This window comes from Eleutherodactylus coqui, chromosome 3, assembly GCF_035609145.1.
Source record: "Eleutherodactylus coqui strain aEleCoq1 chromosome 3, aEleCoq1.hap1, whole genome shotgun sequence".
Classification (NCBI taxonomy): Eukaryota; Metazoa; Chordata; class Amphibia; order Anura; family Eleutherodactylidae; genus Eleutherodactylus; species Eleutherodactylus coqui.
The window spans coordinates 27,813,714-27,831,861 of record NC_089839.1 but is presented as its reverse complement, the minus strand read 5'-3'; the positions used below and the strand labels follow the sequence as shown (position 1 = coordinate 27,831,861).

Here is an 18,148-nt window from a genome sequence, read left to right as displayed (position 1 = left end):
GCTGAATTACTTGAATATATTGCAGATTTCGCTGACGTTTTTTCTCAGAAGGGGGCAGACAAGTTACTGCTTGTTCTATTGAACTTATCCCAGGCTGTAAACTTCCATAAAAGCCATATGTCCAGCCTAACTGTTCCTGAGAGGCAGTCTGAAAAGGTATATCCAAGACAGTCTGAGAAAGGCACACATACATTCCTCTCATTCCGGATCTGTTTTTGGAGTTGAATGGTGCCAACTGGTTTTCAAAGTTGAATTGGAGGGCATATAATTTGATTAGGATTAAGGAGGGGGATGAATGGAAAACCGCCTTTAACACCCCACGAAGGGCATTATGAGAACTTGGTGATGCCTTTTGGTTTAACAAACGCTCCTGAAGTTTTCCAGTCCTTTATTAATGAGGTCCTCTATAAATTTATCGGCCACTTCGTTCTGCTATATTTCTCGATGATATTCTTATCTTTTCGGCAGATTTTGATGCACATATTTCTCATGTTCGCCAAGTCCTCCAAGCATTGTGCGATAACAATTTGCTTGCCAAAAAGTAAATATGTGGGGTTTTTTTCTGGTTACAAGAGATCACATTTCTGGGACAGATTATTTTCCGGAGGGGTTTAATAATGGATCTAGAGAAAGTCCAGGCGGTGCGGGACTGGGTGTTACCAGAAAATGTGAAGGCGCTTCAGAGGTTTCTAGGGTTCACCAATTATTATCGAGAATTTATTAGGGGATTTTTGGTGGTGGTGAAACCATTGACTGTCATGACAAAGAAGGGTTGTTTCCCTTCTATATGGTCCCCAAGGACATTACAATCTTTTCATGCCTTAATGAGATGTTTTGCGGTGACTCCGGTTCTAGTGCAGCCAGACGCATCCAGACCTTTTGTGGTGGAGGTTGATGCATCAGAAGTTGGCGTTGGAGTGTTGCTTTCTCAGGGAACTAGTACGTTGCAAAATCTTCACCTTGTGCGTTTTTTTTTTATGTAAATTTTCTTCTACTGAGCAAAATTATGATATTGGTGACAGAGAGCTGTTAGCAATTAAGTGGGATTTTGAGGAGTGGCACATCTTCTTAAAAGAGCTCCGCCTAAGATGACTGTTTTTACAGATCACAAAAACCAGACCTACCTAGAGTTAGCCAAAAGACTTAATCCGAGACAGGCGCAGTGGGTTTTTTTCACGTTTCGACTTAGTTTCCGAGTAGTAGAAATGCTATTCTATGGTCTTTCCAGGAGTTCTGTCCCAGTGGTTTCAGATGAACCACCTGCACCTATTCCTTCTGAGAGGGTTGTGGTGTCAGCAATTTCACTGGATTTTGAGGAACAGATCTGTAAATCTCCAAATAGGTGAAAGCTTATGAACCCCGTAGTGTGGATCCTGGCTTATTTTATGACCCTAGAAACCATTTGCAGCTGCTCCTGCTAACAGCCAACAATACCCAGATGACATAGAGCACACAGTATACTACACTGCTGCCGGAGAAGATTAGTAGAAAGCTTCATTACATCAGTCTGTAGAGGATTTACAGAAATCTCAGCTTCACCTACCTGATGATCCAGTGGGACATGTTTCTTTTCCTCTGGACAATCCTGGGAATATAGAGGACTGGGACATCTCTCTGGGGGATTTCTCTGACTGTATCCATCTATAGGAAATAACCAGAGAGACTGAATACATTTTGTATCTGATGATTAGATGATGGCGAGACTAGCCGTTCTTCAAAACTGTCCTCTACAATAAAGGAAGGTCTCCTCTTACCGGGTGATATAAGGAGCTGGTGATCCTCAATCTTGACAAACTTGTACAGATCTTGGTGTCCTAAATATTCCCACTTCTCAGTCTTGACATCTGGACAATCCTGGGAATATAGAGGACTGGGACATCTCTCTGGGGGATTTCTCTGACTGGATCCATCTATAGGAAATAACCAGAGAGACTGAATACATTATATATCTGATGATCAGATGATGGTGAGACTAGCCGACCCTCAAAACTGTCCTCTACAATAATGGAAGGTCTCCTCTTACCTGGTGATGTGAGGGGCTGCTGATCCTTCATCATGACGTCCTTGTACAAATCCTTGTGTCCTTCTAAATACTCCCACTCCTCCATGGAGAAATGGACAGTGACGTCCTGACACCTTATAGGAACCTGACACACACAACATATAGAGATGAGCGAGCATACTCGTTAAGGACAAATACTCGAGCGAGTATCGTCCTTTTCGACTATCTGCCTGCTCGTCCGCAAAGATCTCTCTCTCTCTTACCTCCCCCCCTCCGCTGCCCTCTGCCCCCTGCTCACTCCCGCAACCCACCGCTCACCTCCACCGGCACCCGACTCTTTGCAGACGAGCAGGCAGATACTCAAAAAGGACGATACTCGTTTGATTACTTTTTTTCCTTAACGAGCATGCTCACTCATCTCTAACAATATACCGTCATCCTCCAAACTCCTCCCTTGGCGTTATTATATAATGTTCCCCATTCCCAGCAGCGCTCACCTCTCTGGTCAGCAGCTCAGTGATCCTCTGGGTAAGTTCTAGGATCTTCTGCTCATGTATCAGTGAATGAGGTGAAGGCTCGGTGATGGGGTTCTGGGTCCGGCTCTGTCCTCCTGAGACATTGGGGGTCACACACTCACCAGACCACTTCTTCACTACTGTGTAATCCTGTGGATGGTGAGACACTGATCACTACATGGAGGCTAAGAATCCTTCACCTTTCCCATCATTCCCCTGTTTATTACTAGAGATAAGAGTTACATCATGTGAAGCTCTCACCTCCCCAGTTATCCAGTAGATGATCTCCAGGGTGAGATCTAATATCCGGGCAGCCATGTGGTCTCTGTCCTTCTCCATCCTTGGTGGGTCATTGATGGAAAGGACCATCGTCTTTAACTGTGAGAGTCCTGTACCTAAGGAACCTGAGGGAGACAAGAACATCTTCCATGAAGAGTCTCACTACTAGGGGATTATAGAGGATTAGCAACAGCATATAATGGAGGTGTCTTATATACCAGATTACTAATAATAATATAGTACTCAGCAGCCCCCTATTAAATAGTATTAGAGCGCTTCAGGTATATCTTAGTGGTTCATATTACTAAGATAAGTGAAGTACTCTGAGGAAACCAAGGCAGGTCACACAGCTCTGAGTGTAAGATAGATAACCCCTCTTCATTCTACACTATAGCAATGCAGCACACCTCCATATAAACAAGGGTGCGCCTTGACATGCACAGCAAGCAATCACAACATATATTGCACAACATATATTGCAATCACAACATATATAACGCACACAGATGATTTGCCTTTCTCCTAAGGAGACGGTCACCTGGTGTGTCGTCAGTCTCCAGTAGACTCCTCTTCTCCACGGTCGTCTTCATGAACCTGTAGAAGAGGAAATAGCTTTATGCCTCATAGTCAGACAGCGACCGTCTGTGACTGTTCTATGACTGTTGTTAGTACGTGAAGAGCGTTTTCCTGTTAAATGAGGAAGCTGTCTGTAGAAAATCTCAGAATAAGCTGAGCTTTTGTAAGATAATATTTTTATACAAGCTGAAAATATGATATACAGTTACTATAGAGCAACGTTATTGCCTTTCATCACTGCCTCTCTGATGCCGTGTGCAGCATGCGGGCCTGTCCCTGGGCTAGTAATTCCCTATCTAGGTCCTTTACCATAGGTTTACCCTTGAGGGTAGGGATGCTTATGCCTCGTACCCAACCAGAGTTCTATTATGAGCCCCACTCATCTTGGGGAGTCGAGCAGAGTGTTGAGTTGTGACACAATGTTTATGGGGTCCCATACTCATAGGTGGGATTACTGCATGGAGGAAAGTTCTCAAATCTTAGACGAACAACCTTTGGGAGCTTCTGTGTTCCTTTTGCTTCCCCCATCTCAATCCACACAGTCCACGTTCTCTGCTTCACAAATGAAATCGGATTAAGTGTCCCTTTATTTCGAACTTCTCATTCCCGCCTCCAAGACTTCTCCAGAGCAGCACCGATCCTCTGGAACGCACTACCCCAAACTATTTGGGAAATCCAGGATTCACAAAACTTCAGGGGTGCTCTAAAAACGCACTTCTTCAGGGAGGCATACCATATCCCCTAAACCAAACCCCTCTGTACTCTGCCGGATGACATACTTCCTGTCCTAGTGACTGCCACCCCGCTAGCCGCCATCAACTGCCCCCCTGCAGTCATACTGTTTCAGCTATCACACGGCTTAAGTCTGACCACTGTATGTGTATAGCATCTCCCACTCTCCACCTCGCCATACCGTGCACATCTCCAGCCCCTTCACCTTCTGTATCACCCCATTACTTGTAGTATGTAAGCTCGTTGGAGCAGGGCCCCCACCCTTACTGTCTCCATCCACTGATTACTACATGTAACCGTGGTTTTGTATCTTTGGTTTTTGTATCTGTTCTCCCGTTTTGTAAGCGCTGCGGAATATGTCGGCGCTATATAAATAAAGATGATTATTTTGCTCCAGCCTTGCAGATATGAAGAACACAATACATAAGTCTTACTATAATATAGGCTGCAACACGACACAAATATTTGCAGGTCAGGGCTTAATCACATGAACGTGTTGGTGCACACAAACCTTGTGTCGGCGGTACGCAGCGAATGGAACCCATCGATTTCAATGGGTTCGTTCACATAAGCATATTTTCTTGCGCATACAAAAAAATACGCAGCATGTTTTATTTTCACATGCATTGTGCACGAACATAGAACATATTAAACTCATTTACCTAACTTGTCCATTGAAATCAATGAGAGCGTGCAAATACAGGAAAACACGCAAAACCGCAATGCCCATTGTGCAATTAAACATGTGAATAATTTGTACATTGCGAGGCGCACAGCACAGAAGCCATTGTTTATAACAGCTCTGTTCACACGGCGGGGCGGCAGGACAACAAGAATAACCCGAGACTCACTGAATTACACGGACAGAAGGAAGACGAGCGGACTACAAGTCCCAGGCACCCCGACCAGCACTAGAGTGGAGTTGGTAGAAGGAGGTCTGCCGTCAGGTAGCATTCCCGACTCCCATGACTCTCCAGCAGACGGTACAGCCTAGTGACTACAGGACCTTTGGTGAGGTCATGGTCATGTGATCTGTGAGGGGAGGAGTAATCAGTGGAGACAGTCACTTCCTGTCATGTGACCTCATCAGATAGTACTGCAGTCCCCATTTGGGTTGGCTGATTCACAGTGATTGGTTGTTTTTGGGTTGGCTGATTCGCAGTGATTGGTTGTTTTTGTGTTGGCTGATTCTCAGTGATTGGTTGTTTTTGTGTTGGCTGATTCGCAGTGATTGGTTGTTTGGGTTGAATTGAGCAGAAGTGTTGTGGAATATAAATATATGCGTCAGGCTGTGCTGTCTCCCTTGAAGGGCTTTCCTGATTACAGGAGCCGGTAATGGAGGTGTGTGCGCTTCATCTCCAAGGGGACTGACAACAAGGCGAGCCATGGGGAGGAGCCTCAGCTCTATACTGGAGGCATATATCTATGGTTCAAGATGTTTTATTGATTTTATCTTGTAAACAATAACCTTTTTACCAAAATAAATCAAAGTTATTACAGAGAAACTGTTGTTGAGCTCTAGTCCTTAAAGGGGTTGTCTCGCGCCGAAACGTTTTTTGTTTTTTTTTCAATAGGCCCCCCGTTCGGCGCGAGACAAACCCAAAGGATGGGTTAAAAAAAAAAAAAAAAAAAATATATATATATATATATTACTTACCCGAATCCCAGCTCTGCGATGACTTCTTTCTTCCTTCTCCAAGATGGCCACCGGGATCTTCACCCACGATGCACCGCGGGTCTTCTCCCATGGTGCACCGTGGGCTCTGTGCGGTCCATTGCCGATTCCAGCCTCCTGATTGGCTGGAATCGGCACGTGACGGGGCGGAGCTACGATGACGACGCGGGACCAGCTCTCCGGCACGAGCGGCCCCATTCACAAGGCAGAAGACCGGACTGCGCAAGCGTGTCTAAAAACGCCAGAAGACAGCGAATTTAGACGGATCCATGGCGACGGGGACGCCAGCAACGGAGCAGGTAAGTGAATAACTTCTGTATGGCTCATATTTAATGCACGATGTACATTACAAAGTGCATTAATATGGCCATACAGAAGTGTATAGACCCACTTGCTGCCGCGGGACAACCCCTTTAAATCTCCTCGAGTGTCCGTATTTCTTCGGTGAGCCTCTCCTGGGCTACCGGGTTGAATGCTGTCACCATCAGCTATTTGCTAAAACCGTTCAAACTAATGTAGGGGAGAACAAGTGAAAACCATAACTGTATATCATACGGTATCCCTCTAGCCACCAGTAGTAAGAACCGGCTCAGTGGTGTATGGTTTAAGAGGGGTTTCAAAAGAGAGCGGAGAATAAAAGTGAGAGAAAGTTGAGAAGGCGGTGGGGGTGGTGGAGGGTGAGCTGTGGGAAGGAGAGGTTGGGAAGGGGTCCTACCTATTCGTCTTCTGTTGGTTTAGTGGTGGCTCCTTTATTCGTGGGGGCCCGTAGCAACCAGTTGTGGACGTGATCAGGGGGGCGGAATGGTTCCGTTCACCACCCATGTGGTCACCTCCTGCGAGTCTCGAAGCTGGTTCCAGACGAACCAAACTGATAGATATTTATTATATCTCAGCTCGTCTCTGGCGTACAACTCCTCTAGGTGCCTAATGTTGTCTAGTGCTTCCAACCACATTATCCGGGAGGGTGGGGATGTGGACTTCCATTTTCTAGGGATCACCTGCCGTGCTGCTAGGATGAAAATTCTCAATAATGAGCTCTTGGCCTGAGCCATGGATCCAGGAAGCATGGACAATAATGTGAGTTCCAGGGTTAAGTGTATCTGGTTGCCACTGACCCATGCATAGAGAGCATCCACCTCCTGCTAAAGAGGGCCCATCAACACACATGACCACCATATATGAATCTCCATCAGACATCCGGGTGTTGGGGGCAGAATCTGGCCGGCCTCTCCGGGGTCCTGTACCATCTCGTTAGGATTTTGTAATTGAACGCTTGTAGTTTACTCGAGATGTTTATTTTAAATGTCAGAATGTAGGCTCTCCTCCATGACTCTTCGGTCAGTGTAACTCCCAATTCTCGCTCCCATCCCCTCTCCAGGTCCTCCCCCTTGTCACGTGTTTCCTCATCTACCAAGAATTTATATAGGTCTGAGATTTTTCAGTTCTTCGTCTGATTATAGATAAATTGGTTCTCAAATGGTGTCAAAGGAGTGTTTATTACATTTATACAGTGTACGCCGAGGTGACAGACAGAGATAGGTAGATAGATAAGACAGCGATTCTACTGTGCAAGCGGTATATATGGTGTACGCCCCCGGGTTCAGTATATATATATAGATATATATATATATATATATATATATATATATATATAGATATATATAGATATAGATAAGACAGCGATTCTACTGCGCAGGCTGTATATACAGTGTACGCCCCCGGGTTCAGCATATATATATAGATAAGACAGCGATTCTACTGTGCAGGCTGTATATACGGTGTACGCCCCCCGGGTTCAGTATATATATAGATAAGACAGCGATTCTACTGTGCAGGCTGTATATACAGTGTACGCCCCCGGGGTTCAGTATATATATAGATAAGACAGTGATTCTACTGTGCAGGCTGTATATACAGTGTACGCCCTCCGGGCTCAGCATATATATAGATAAGACAGTGATTCTACCAGGCAGGCTGTATATACGGTGTACGCCTCCGGGTTCAGCATATATATAGATAAGACAGCGATTCTACTGTGCAGGCTGTATAAACGGAGTACGCCCCCCGGGGTCAGTATATATATAGATAAGACAGCGATTCTACTGCGCAGGCTGTATATACGGTGTACGCCCCCCGGGTTCAGCATATATATATATATATATATAGATAAGACAGTGATTCTACTGCGCAGGCTGTATATACAGTGTACGCCCCCGGGTTCAGCATATAGATAAGACAGCGATTCTACTGTGCAGGCTGTATATACGGTGTACGCCCCCGGGTTCAGCATATAGATAAGACAGCGATTCTACTGCGCAGGCTGTATATACGGTGTACGCCCCCGGGTTCAGCATATATATAGATAAGACAGTGATTCTACTGTGCAGGCTGTATATACAGTGTACGTCCCCGGGTTCAGCATATAGATAAGACAGCAATTCTACTGCGCAGGCGGCATATACGGTGTACGCCCCCGGGTTCAGTATATATAGATAAAACAGCGATTCTACTGTGCAGGCTGTATATACAGTGTACACCCCCCGGGTTCAGCATATATATATATATATATAGATAAGACAGCGATTCTACTGCGCAGGCTGTATATACAGTGTACGCCCCCCGGGTTCAGCATATATATAGATAAGACAGCGATTCTACTGCGCAGGCTGTATATACAGTGTACGCCCCCGGGTTCAGCATATAGATAAGACAGCGATTCTACTGCGCAGGCTGTATATACGGTGTACGCCCCCCGGGTTCAGCATATATATATATATATATATATATATATATATATATATATATAGATAAGACAGTGATTCTACTGCGCAGGCTGTATATACAGTGTACGCCCCCGGGTTCAGCATATATATATATATATAGATAAGACAGTGATTCTACTGCGCAGGCTGTATATACAGTGTACGCCCCCCGGGTTCAGCATATATATAGATAAGACAGCGATTCTACTGTGCAGGCTGTATATACAGTGTACGCCCCCGGGTTCAGCATATATATAGATAAGACAGCGATTCTACTGTGCAGGCTGTATATACGGTGTACGCCCCCCGGGTTCAGCATATATATAGATAAGACAGCGATTCTACTGTGCAGGCTGTATATACGGTGTACGCCCCCCGGCTTCAGCATATATATAGATAAGACAGCGATTCTACTGCGCAGGCTGTATATACGGTGTACGCCCCCGGGTTCAGCATATATATAGATAAGACAGTGATTCTACTGTGCAGGCTGTATATACAGTGTACGTCCCCGGGTTCAGCATATAGATAAGACAGCAATTCTACTGCGCAGGCGGTATATACGGTGTACGCCCCCGGGTTCAGCATATATATAGATAAGACAGCGATTCTACTGCGCAGGCTGTATATACAGTGTACGCCCCCGGGTTCAGCATATATATATATATATTAGATAAGACAGTGATTCTACTGTGCAGGCTGTATATACCGTGTACGCCCCCGGGGTTCAACATATATATATATAGATAAGACAGCGATTCTACTGTGCAGGCTGTATATACAGTGTACGCTCCCGGGTTCAGCATATATATAGATAAGACAGCGATTCTACTGCGCAGGCTGTATATACAGTGTACGCTCCCGGGTTCAGCATATATATAGATAAGACAGCGATTCTACTGCGCAGGCTGTATATACGGTGTACGCCCCCCGGGTTCAGCATATATATAGATAAGACAGCGATTCTACTGTGCAGGCTGTATATACAGTGTACGCCCCCGGGTTCAGCATATATATATATATATAGATAAGACAGCGATTCTACTGTGCAGGCTGTATATACGGTGTACGCCCCCCGGGTTCAGCATATATATAGATAAGACAGCGATTCTACTGTGCAGGCTGTATATACAGTGTACGCCCCCCGGGTTCAGCATATATATATAGATAAGACAGCGATTCTACTGTGCAGGCTGTATATACAGTGTACGCCCCCCGGGTTCAGCATATATATAGATAAGACAGTGATTCTACTGTGCAGGCTTTATATACCGTGTACGCTCCCGGGTTCAGCATATATATAGATAAGACAGCGATTCTACTGTGCAGGCTGTATATACAGTGTACGCCCCGGGTTCAGTATATATAGATAAAACAGCGATTCTACTGTGCAGGCTGTATATACAGTGTACGCCCCCCGGGTTCAGCATATATATATATAGATAAGACAGCGATTCTACTGTGCAGGCTGTATATACAGTGTACGCCCCCGGGGTTCAGCATATATATAGATAAGACAGCGATTCTACTGTGCAGGCTGTATATACGGTGTACGCCCCCGGGTTCAGCATATATATATAGATAAGACAGTGATTCTACTGTGCAGGCTGTATATACCGTGTACGCCCCCGGGGTTCAACATATATATATATAGATAAGACAGCGATTCTACTGTGCAGGCTGTATATACAGTGTACGCCCCCGGGTTCAGCATATATATAGATAAGACAGCGATTCTACTGCGCAGGCTGTATATACGGTGTACGCCCCCGGGATCAGCATATATAGATAAAACAGCGATTCTACTGTGCAGGCTGTATATACAGTGTACACCCCCCGGGTTCAGCATATATATATATATATATAGATAAGACAGCGATTCTACTGCGCAGGCTGTATATACAGTGTACGCCCCCCGGGTTCAGCATATATATAGATAAGACAGCGATTCTACTGTGCAGGCTGTATATACAGTGTACGCCCCCGGGTTCAGCATATATATAGATAAGACAGCGATTCTACTGTGCAGGCTGTATATACAGTGTACGCCCCCCGGGTTCAGCATATATATAGATAAGACAGCGATTCTACTGCGCAGGCTGTATATACAGTGCACGCCCCCCGGGTTCAGCATATATATATATATGGATAAGACAGCGATTCTACTGTGCAGGCTGTATATACGGTGTACGCCCCCCGGGTTCAGCATATATATAGATAAGACAGCGATTCTACTGCGCAGGCTGTATATACAGTGTACGCCCCCGGGTTCAGCATATATATATAGATAAGACAGCGATTCTACTGTGCAGGCTGTATATACGGTGTACGCCCCCCGGGTTCAGTATATATATAGATAAGACAGCGATTCTACTGTGCAGGCTGTATATACAGTGTACGCCCCCGGGGTTCAGTATATATATAGATAAGACAGTGATTCTACTGTGCAGGCTGTATATACAGTGTACGCCCTCCGGGCTCAGCATATATATAGATAAGACAGTGATTCTACCAGGCAGGCTGTATATACGGTGTACGCCTCCGGGTTCAGCATATATATAGATAAGACAGCGATTCTACTGTGCAGGCTGTATAAACGGAGTACGCCCCCCGGGGTCAGTATATATATAGATAAGACAGCGATTCTACTGCGCAGGCTGTATATACGGTGTACGCCCCCCGGGTTCAGCATATATATATATATATATATAGATAAGACAGTGATTCTACTGCGCAGGCTGTATATACAGTGTACGCCCCCGGGTTCAGCATATAGATAAGACAGCGATTCTACTGTGCAGGCTGTATATACGGTGTACGCCCCCGGGTTCAGCATATAGATAAGACAGCGATTCTACTGCGCAGGCTGTATATACGGTGTACGCCCCCGGGTTCAGCATATATATAGATAAGACAGTGATTCTACTGTGCAGGCTGTATATACAGTGTACGTCCCCGGGTTCAGCATATAGATAAGACAGCAATTCTACTGCGCAGGCGGCATATACGGTGTACGCCCCCGGGTTCAGTATATATAGATAAAACAGCGATTCTACTGTGCAGGCTGTATATACAGTGTACACCCCCCGGGTTCAGCATATATATATATATATATAGATAAGACAGCGATTCTACTGCGCAGGCTGTATATACAGTGTACGCCCCCCGGGTTCAGCATATATATAGATAAGACAGCGATTCTACTGCGCAGGCTGTATATACAGTGTACGCCCCCGGGTTCAGCATATAGATAAGACAGCGATTCTACTGCGCAGGCTGTATATACGGTGTACGCCCCCCGGGTTCAGCATATATATATATATATATATATATATATATATATATATAGATAAGACAGTGATTCTACTGCGCAGGCTGTATATACAGTGTACGCCCCCGGGTTCAGCATATATATATATATATAGATAAGACAGTGATTCTACTGCGCAGGCTGTATATACAGTGTACGCCCCCCGGGTTCAGCATATATATAGATAAGACAGCGATTCTACTGTGCAGGCTGTATATACAGTGTACGCCCCCGGGTTCAGCATATATATAGATAAGACAGCGATTCTACTGTGCAGGCTGTATATACGGTGTACGCCCCCCGGGTTCAGCATATATATAGATAAGACAGCGATTCTACTGTGCAGGCTGTATATACGGTGTACGCCCCCCGGCTTCAGCATATATATAGATAAGACAGCGATTCTACTGCGCAGGCTGTATATACGGTGTACGCCCCCGGGTTCAGCATATATATAGATAAGACAGTGATTCTACTGTGCAGGCTGTATATACAGTGTACGTCCCCGGGTTCAGCATATAGATAAGACAGCAATTCTACTGCGCAGGCGGTATATACGGTGTACGCCCCCGGGTTCAGCATATATATAGATAAGACAGCGATTCTACTGCGCAGGCTGTATATACAGTGTACGCCCCCGGGTTCAGCATATATATATATATATTAGATAAGACAGTGATTCTACTGTGCAGGCTGTATATACCGTGTACGCCCCCGGGGTTCAACATATATATATATAGATAAGACAGCGATTCTACTGTGCAGGCTGTATATACAGTGTACGCTCCCGGGTTCAGCATATATATAGATAAGACAGCGATTCTACTGCGCAGGCTGTATATACAGTGTACGCTCCCGGGTTCAGCATATATATAGATAAGACAGCGATTCTACTGCGCAGGCTGTATATACGGTGTACGCCCCCCGGGTTCAGCATATATATAGATAAGACAGCGATTCTACTGTGCAGGCTGTATATACAGTGTACGCCCCCGGGTTCAGCATATATATATATATATAGATAAGACAGCGATTCTACTGTGCAGGCTGTATATACGGTGTACGCCCCCCGGGTTCAGCATATATATAGATAAGACAGCGATTCTACTGTGCAGGCTGTATATACAGTGTACGCCCCCCGGGTTCAGCATATATATATAGATAAGACAGCGATTCTACTGTGCAGGCTGTATATACCGTGTACGCTCCCGGGTTCAGCATATATATAGATAAGACAGCGATTCTACTGTGCAGGCTGTATATACAGTGTACGCCCCGGGTTCAGTATATATAGATAAAACAGCGATTCTACTGTGCAGGCTGTATATACAGTGTACGCCCCCCGGGTTCAGCATATATATATATAGATAAGACAGCGATTCTACTGTGCAGGCTGTATATACAGTGTACGCCCCCGGGGTTCAGCATATATATAGATAAGACAGCGATTCTACTGTGCAGGCTGTATATACGGTGTACGCCCCCGGGTTCAGCATATATATATAGATAAGACAGTGATTCTACTGTGCAGGCTGTATATACCGTGTACGCCCCCGGGGTTCAACATATATATATATAGATAAGACAGCGATTCTACTGTGCAGGCTGTATATACAGTGTACGCCCCCGGGTTCAGCATATATATAGATAAGACAGCGATTCTACTGCGCAGGCTGTATATACGGTGTACGCCCCCGGGATCAGCATATATAGATAAAACAGCGATTCTACTGTGCAGGCTGTATATACAGTGTACACCCCCCGGGTTCAGCATATATATATATATATATAGATAAGACAGCGATTCTACTGCGCAGGCTGTATATACAGTGTACGCCCCCCGGGTTCAGCATATATATAGATAAGACAGCGATTCTACTGTGCAGGCTGTATATACAGTGTACGCCCCCGGGTTCAGCATATATATAGATAAGACAGCGATTCTACTGTGCAGGCTGTATATACAGTGTACGCCCCCCGGGTTCAGCATATATATAGATAAGACAGCGATTCTACTGCGCAGGCTGTATATACAGTGCACGCCCCCCGGGTTCAGCATATATATATATATGGATAAGACAGCGATTCTACTGTGCAGGCTGTATATACGGTGTACGCCCCCCGGGTTCAGCATATATATAGATAAGACAGCGATTCTACTGCGCAGGCTGTATATACAGTGCACGCCCCCGGGTTCCGTGTGTGTGTGTGTATATATATATAGATAAGATGGTGATTCTACTGTGCAGGCTGTATATACAGTGTACGCCCCCGGGGTCAGTATATATATAGATAAGACAGCGATTCTACTGTGCAGGCTGTATATACGGTGTACGCCCCCGGGTTCAGCATATATATAGATAAGACAGCGATTCTACTGTGCAGGCTGTATATACGGTGTACGCCCCCGGGTTCAGCATATATATAGATAAGACAGCGATTCTACTGTGCAGGCTGTATATACAGTGTACGCCCCCGGGTTCAGCATATATATAGATAAGACAGCGATTCTACTGTGCAGGCTGTATATACGGTGTACACCCCCGGGTTCAGCATATATATAGATAAGACAGCGATTCTACTGTGCAGGCTGTATATACAGTGTACGCCCCCCGGGTTCAGCATATATATATAGATAAGACAGCGATTCTACTGTGCAGGCTGTATATACGGTGTACGCCCCCCGGGTTCAGCATATATATATAGATAAGACAGCGATTCTACTGCGCAGGCTGTATATACAGTGTACGCCCCCCGGGTTCAGCATATATATAGATAAGACAGCGATTCTACTGCGCAGGCTGTATATACAGTGTACGCCCCCCGGGTTCAGCATATATATATAGATAAGACAGCGATTCTACTGCGCAGGCTGTATATACAGTGTACGCCCCCCGGGTTCAGCATATATATATAGATAAGTCAGTGATTCTACTGTGCAGGCTGTATATACAGTGTACGCCCCCCGGGTTCAGCATATATATAGATAAGACAGCGATTCTACTGTGCAGGCTGTATATACAGTGTACGCCCCCCGGGTTCAGCATATATATAGATAAGACAGCGATTCTACTGTGCAGGCTGTATATACAGTGTACGCCCCCCGGGTTCAGCATATATATATATAGATAAGACAGCGATTCTACTGTGCAGGCTGTATATACAGTGTACACCCCCGGGTTCAGCATATATATAGATAAGACAGCGATTCTACTGTGCAGGCTGTATATACAGTGTACGCCCCCGGGTTCAGCATATATATAGATAAGACAGCGATTCTACTGTGCAGGCTGTATATACGGTGTACACCCCCGGGTTCAGCATATATATAGATAAGACAGTGATTCTACTGTGCAGGCTGTATATACAGTGTACGCCCCCCGGGTTCAGTATATATATAGATAAGACAGCGATTCTACTGCGCAGGCTGTATATACAGTGTACGCCCCCCGGGTTCAGCATATATATATAGATAAGACAGCGATTCTACTGTGCAGGCTGTATATACGGTGTACGCCCCCGGGTTCAGTATATATATATATATATATATATATATATATATATATAGATAAGAGCGATTCTACTGCACAGGCTGTATATACGGTGTACGCCCCCCGGGTTCAGCATATATATATATAGATAAGACAGCGATTCTACTGTGCAGGCTGTATATACAGTGTACGCCCCGGGTTCAGCATATATATATATAGATAAGACAGCGATTCTACTGTGCAGGCTGTATATACAGTGTACGCCCCGGGTTCAGCATATATATATATATAGATAAGACAGCGATTCTACTGCACAGGCTGTATATACAGTGTACGCCCCCCGGGGTCAGCATATATATAGATAAGACAGCGATTCTACTGTGCAGGCTGTATATACGGTGTACGCCCCCCGGGGTCAGTATATATATAGATAAGACAGCGATTCTACTGTGCAGGCTGTATATACAGTGTACGCCCCCCGGGTTCAGCATATATATAGATAAGACAGAGATTCTACTGTGCAGGCTGTATATACGGTGTACGCCCCCCCCGGGTTCAGCATATATATAGATAAGACAGCGATTCTACTGTGCAGGCTGTATATACGGTGTACGCCCCCGGGTTCAGCATATATATAGATAAGACAGCGATTCTACTGTGCAGGCTGTATATACAGTGTACGCCCCCGGGTTCAGCATATATATAGATAAGACAGCGATTCTACTGTGCAGGCTGTATATACGGTGTACGCCCCCGGGTTCAGAATATATATTGATAAGACAGCGATTCTACTGTGCAGGCTGTATATACGGTGTACGCCCCCGGGTTCAGCATATATATATAGATAAGACAGCGATTCTACTGCGCAGGCTGTATATACGGTGTACGCCCCCCGGGGTCAGTATATATATAGATAAGACAGCGATTCTACTGTGCAGGCTGTATATACAGTGTACGCCCCCCGGGTTCAGCATATATATAGATAAGACAGCGATTCTACTGCGCAGGCTGTATATACAGTGTACGCCCCCGGGTTCAGCATATATATATAGATAAGACAGCGATTCTACTGCGCAGGCTGTATATACAGTGTACGCCCCCGGGTTCAGCATATATATATAGATAAGACAGCGATTCTACTGTGCAGGCTGTATATACAGTGTACGCCCCCGGGTTCAGCATATATATTGATAAGACAGCGATTCTACTGTGCAGGCTGTATATACGGTGTACGCCCCCCGGGGTCAGTATATATATAGATAAGACAGCGATTCTACTGTGCAGGCTGTATATACAGTGTACGCCCCCCGGGGTCAGCATATATATAGATAAGACAGCGATTCTACTGTGCAGGCTGTATATACGGTGTACGCCCCCGGGTTCAGCATATATATAGATAAGACAGTGATTCTACTGTGCAGGCTGTATATACAGTGTACGCCCCCGGGTTCAGCATATATATAGATAAGACAGCGATTCTACTGTGCAGGCTGTATATACAGTGTACGCCCCCGGGATCAGCATATATATATAGATAAGACAGCGATTCTACTGTGCAGGCTGTATATACAGTGTACGCCCCCGGGTTCAGCATATATATTGATAAGACAGCGATTCTACTGTGCAGGCTGTATATACAGTGTACGTCCCCCGGGTTCAGCATATATATATAGATAAGACAGCGATTCTACTGTGCAGGCTGTATATACGGTGTACGCCCCCGGGTTCAGCATATATATAGATAAGACAGCGATTCTACTGTGCAGGCTGTATATACAGTATACGCCCCCCGGGTTCAGCATATATATAGATAAGACAGCGATTCTACTGTGCAGGCTGTATATACGGTGTACGCCCCCGGGTTCAGCATATATATAGATAAGACAGCGATTCTACTGTGCAGGCTGTATATACAGTGTACGCCCCCGGGGTTCAGCATATATATAGATAAGACAGTGATTCTACTGTGCAGGCTGTATATACGGTGTATGCCCCCCGGGGTCAGCATATATATAGATAAGACAGTGATTCTACTGTGCAGGCTGTATATACAGTGTACGCCCCCCGGGGTCAGCATATATATAGATAAGACAGCGATTCTACTGTGCAGGCTGTATATACGGTGTACGCCCCCGGGTTCAGCATATATATAGATAAGACAGTGATTCTACTGTGCAGGCTGTATATACAGTGTACGCCCCCGGGTTCAGCATATATATAGATAAGACAGTGATTCTACTGTGCAGGCTGTATATACAGTGTACGCCCCCGGGTTCAGCATATATATTGATAAGACAGCGATTCTACTGTGCAGGCTGTATATACAGTGTACGTCCCCCGGGTTCAGCATATATATATAGATAAGACAGCGATTCTACTGTGCAGGCTGTATATACAGTGTACGCCCCCGGGTTCAGCATATATATAGATAAGACAGCGATTCTACTGTGCAGGCTGTATATACAGTGTACGCCCCCGGGATCAGCATATATATATAGATAAGACAGCGATTCTACTGTGCAGGCTGTATATACAGTGTACGCCCCCGGGATCAGCATATATATATAGATAAGACAGCGATTCTACTGCACAGGCTGTATATACAGTGTACGCCCCCCGGGTTCAGCATATATATAGATAAGACAGCGATTCTACTGTGCAGGCTGTATATACAGTGTACGCCCCCGGGTTCAGCATATATATAGATAAGACAGCGATTCTACTGTGCAGGCTGTATATACAGTATACGCCCCCCGGGTTCAGCATATATATAGATAAGACAGCGATTCTACTGTGCAGGCTGTAT

The 18,148-nt window shown here is 45.3% G+C and overlaps 1 protein-coding gene across 1 annotated transcript in view; it reads right to left on the bottom strand.

Annotated features, from left to right (window-relative positions):
• LOC136620532 (zinc finger protein 84-like) overlaps positions 1-5,108 on the bottom strand; it is a 30,261-nt gene extending 25,153 nt beyond the window's left edge. Inside the window, exons 1-7 of the mRNA XM_066595380.1 lie at positions 4,956-5,108; positions 3,299-3,390; positions 2,779-2,921; positions 2,500-2,667; positions 2,024-2,147; positions 1,755-1,910; positions 1,544-1,641 (exon numbers count right to left, since the gene is read on the bottom strand). Coding sequence (XP_066451477.1) covers positions 1,544-1,641; positions 1,755-1,910; positions 2,024-2,147; positions 2,500-2,667; positions 2,779-2,921; positions 3,299-3,386 — 777 coding nt within the window. The 5' untranslated portion in view covers positions 3,387-3,390; positions 4,956-5,108. The remainder of the gene's footprint in view (positions 1-1,543; positions 1,642-1,754; positions 1,911-2,023; positions 2,148-2,499; positions 2,668-2,778; positions 2,922-3,298; positions 3,391-4,955) is intronic.
• Between the last annotated feature and the right edge of the window lie 13,040 nt (positions 5,109-18,148).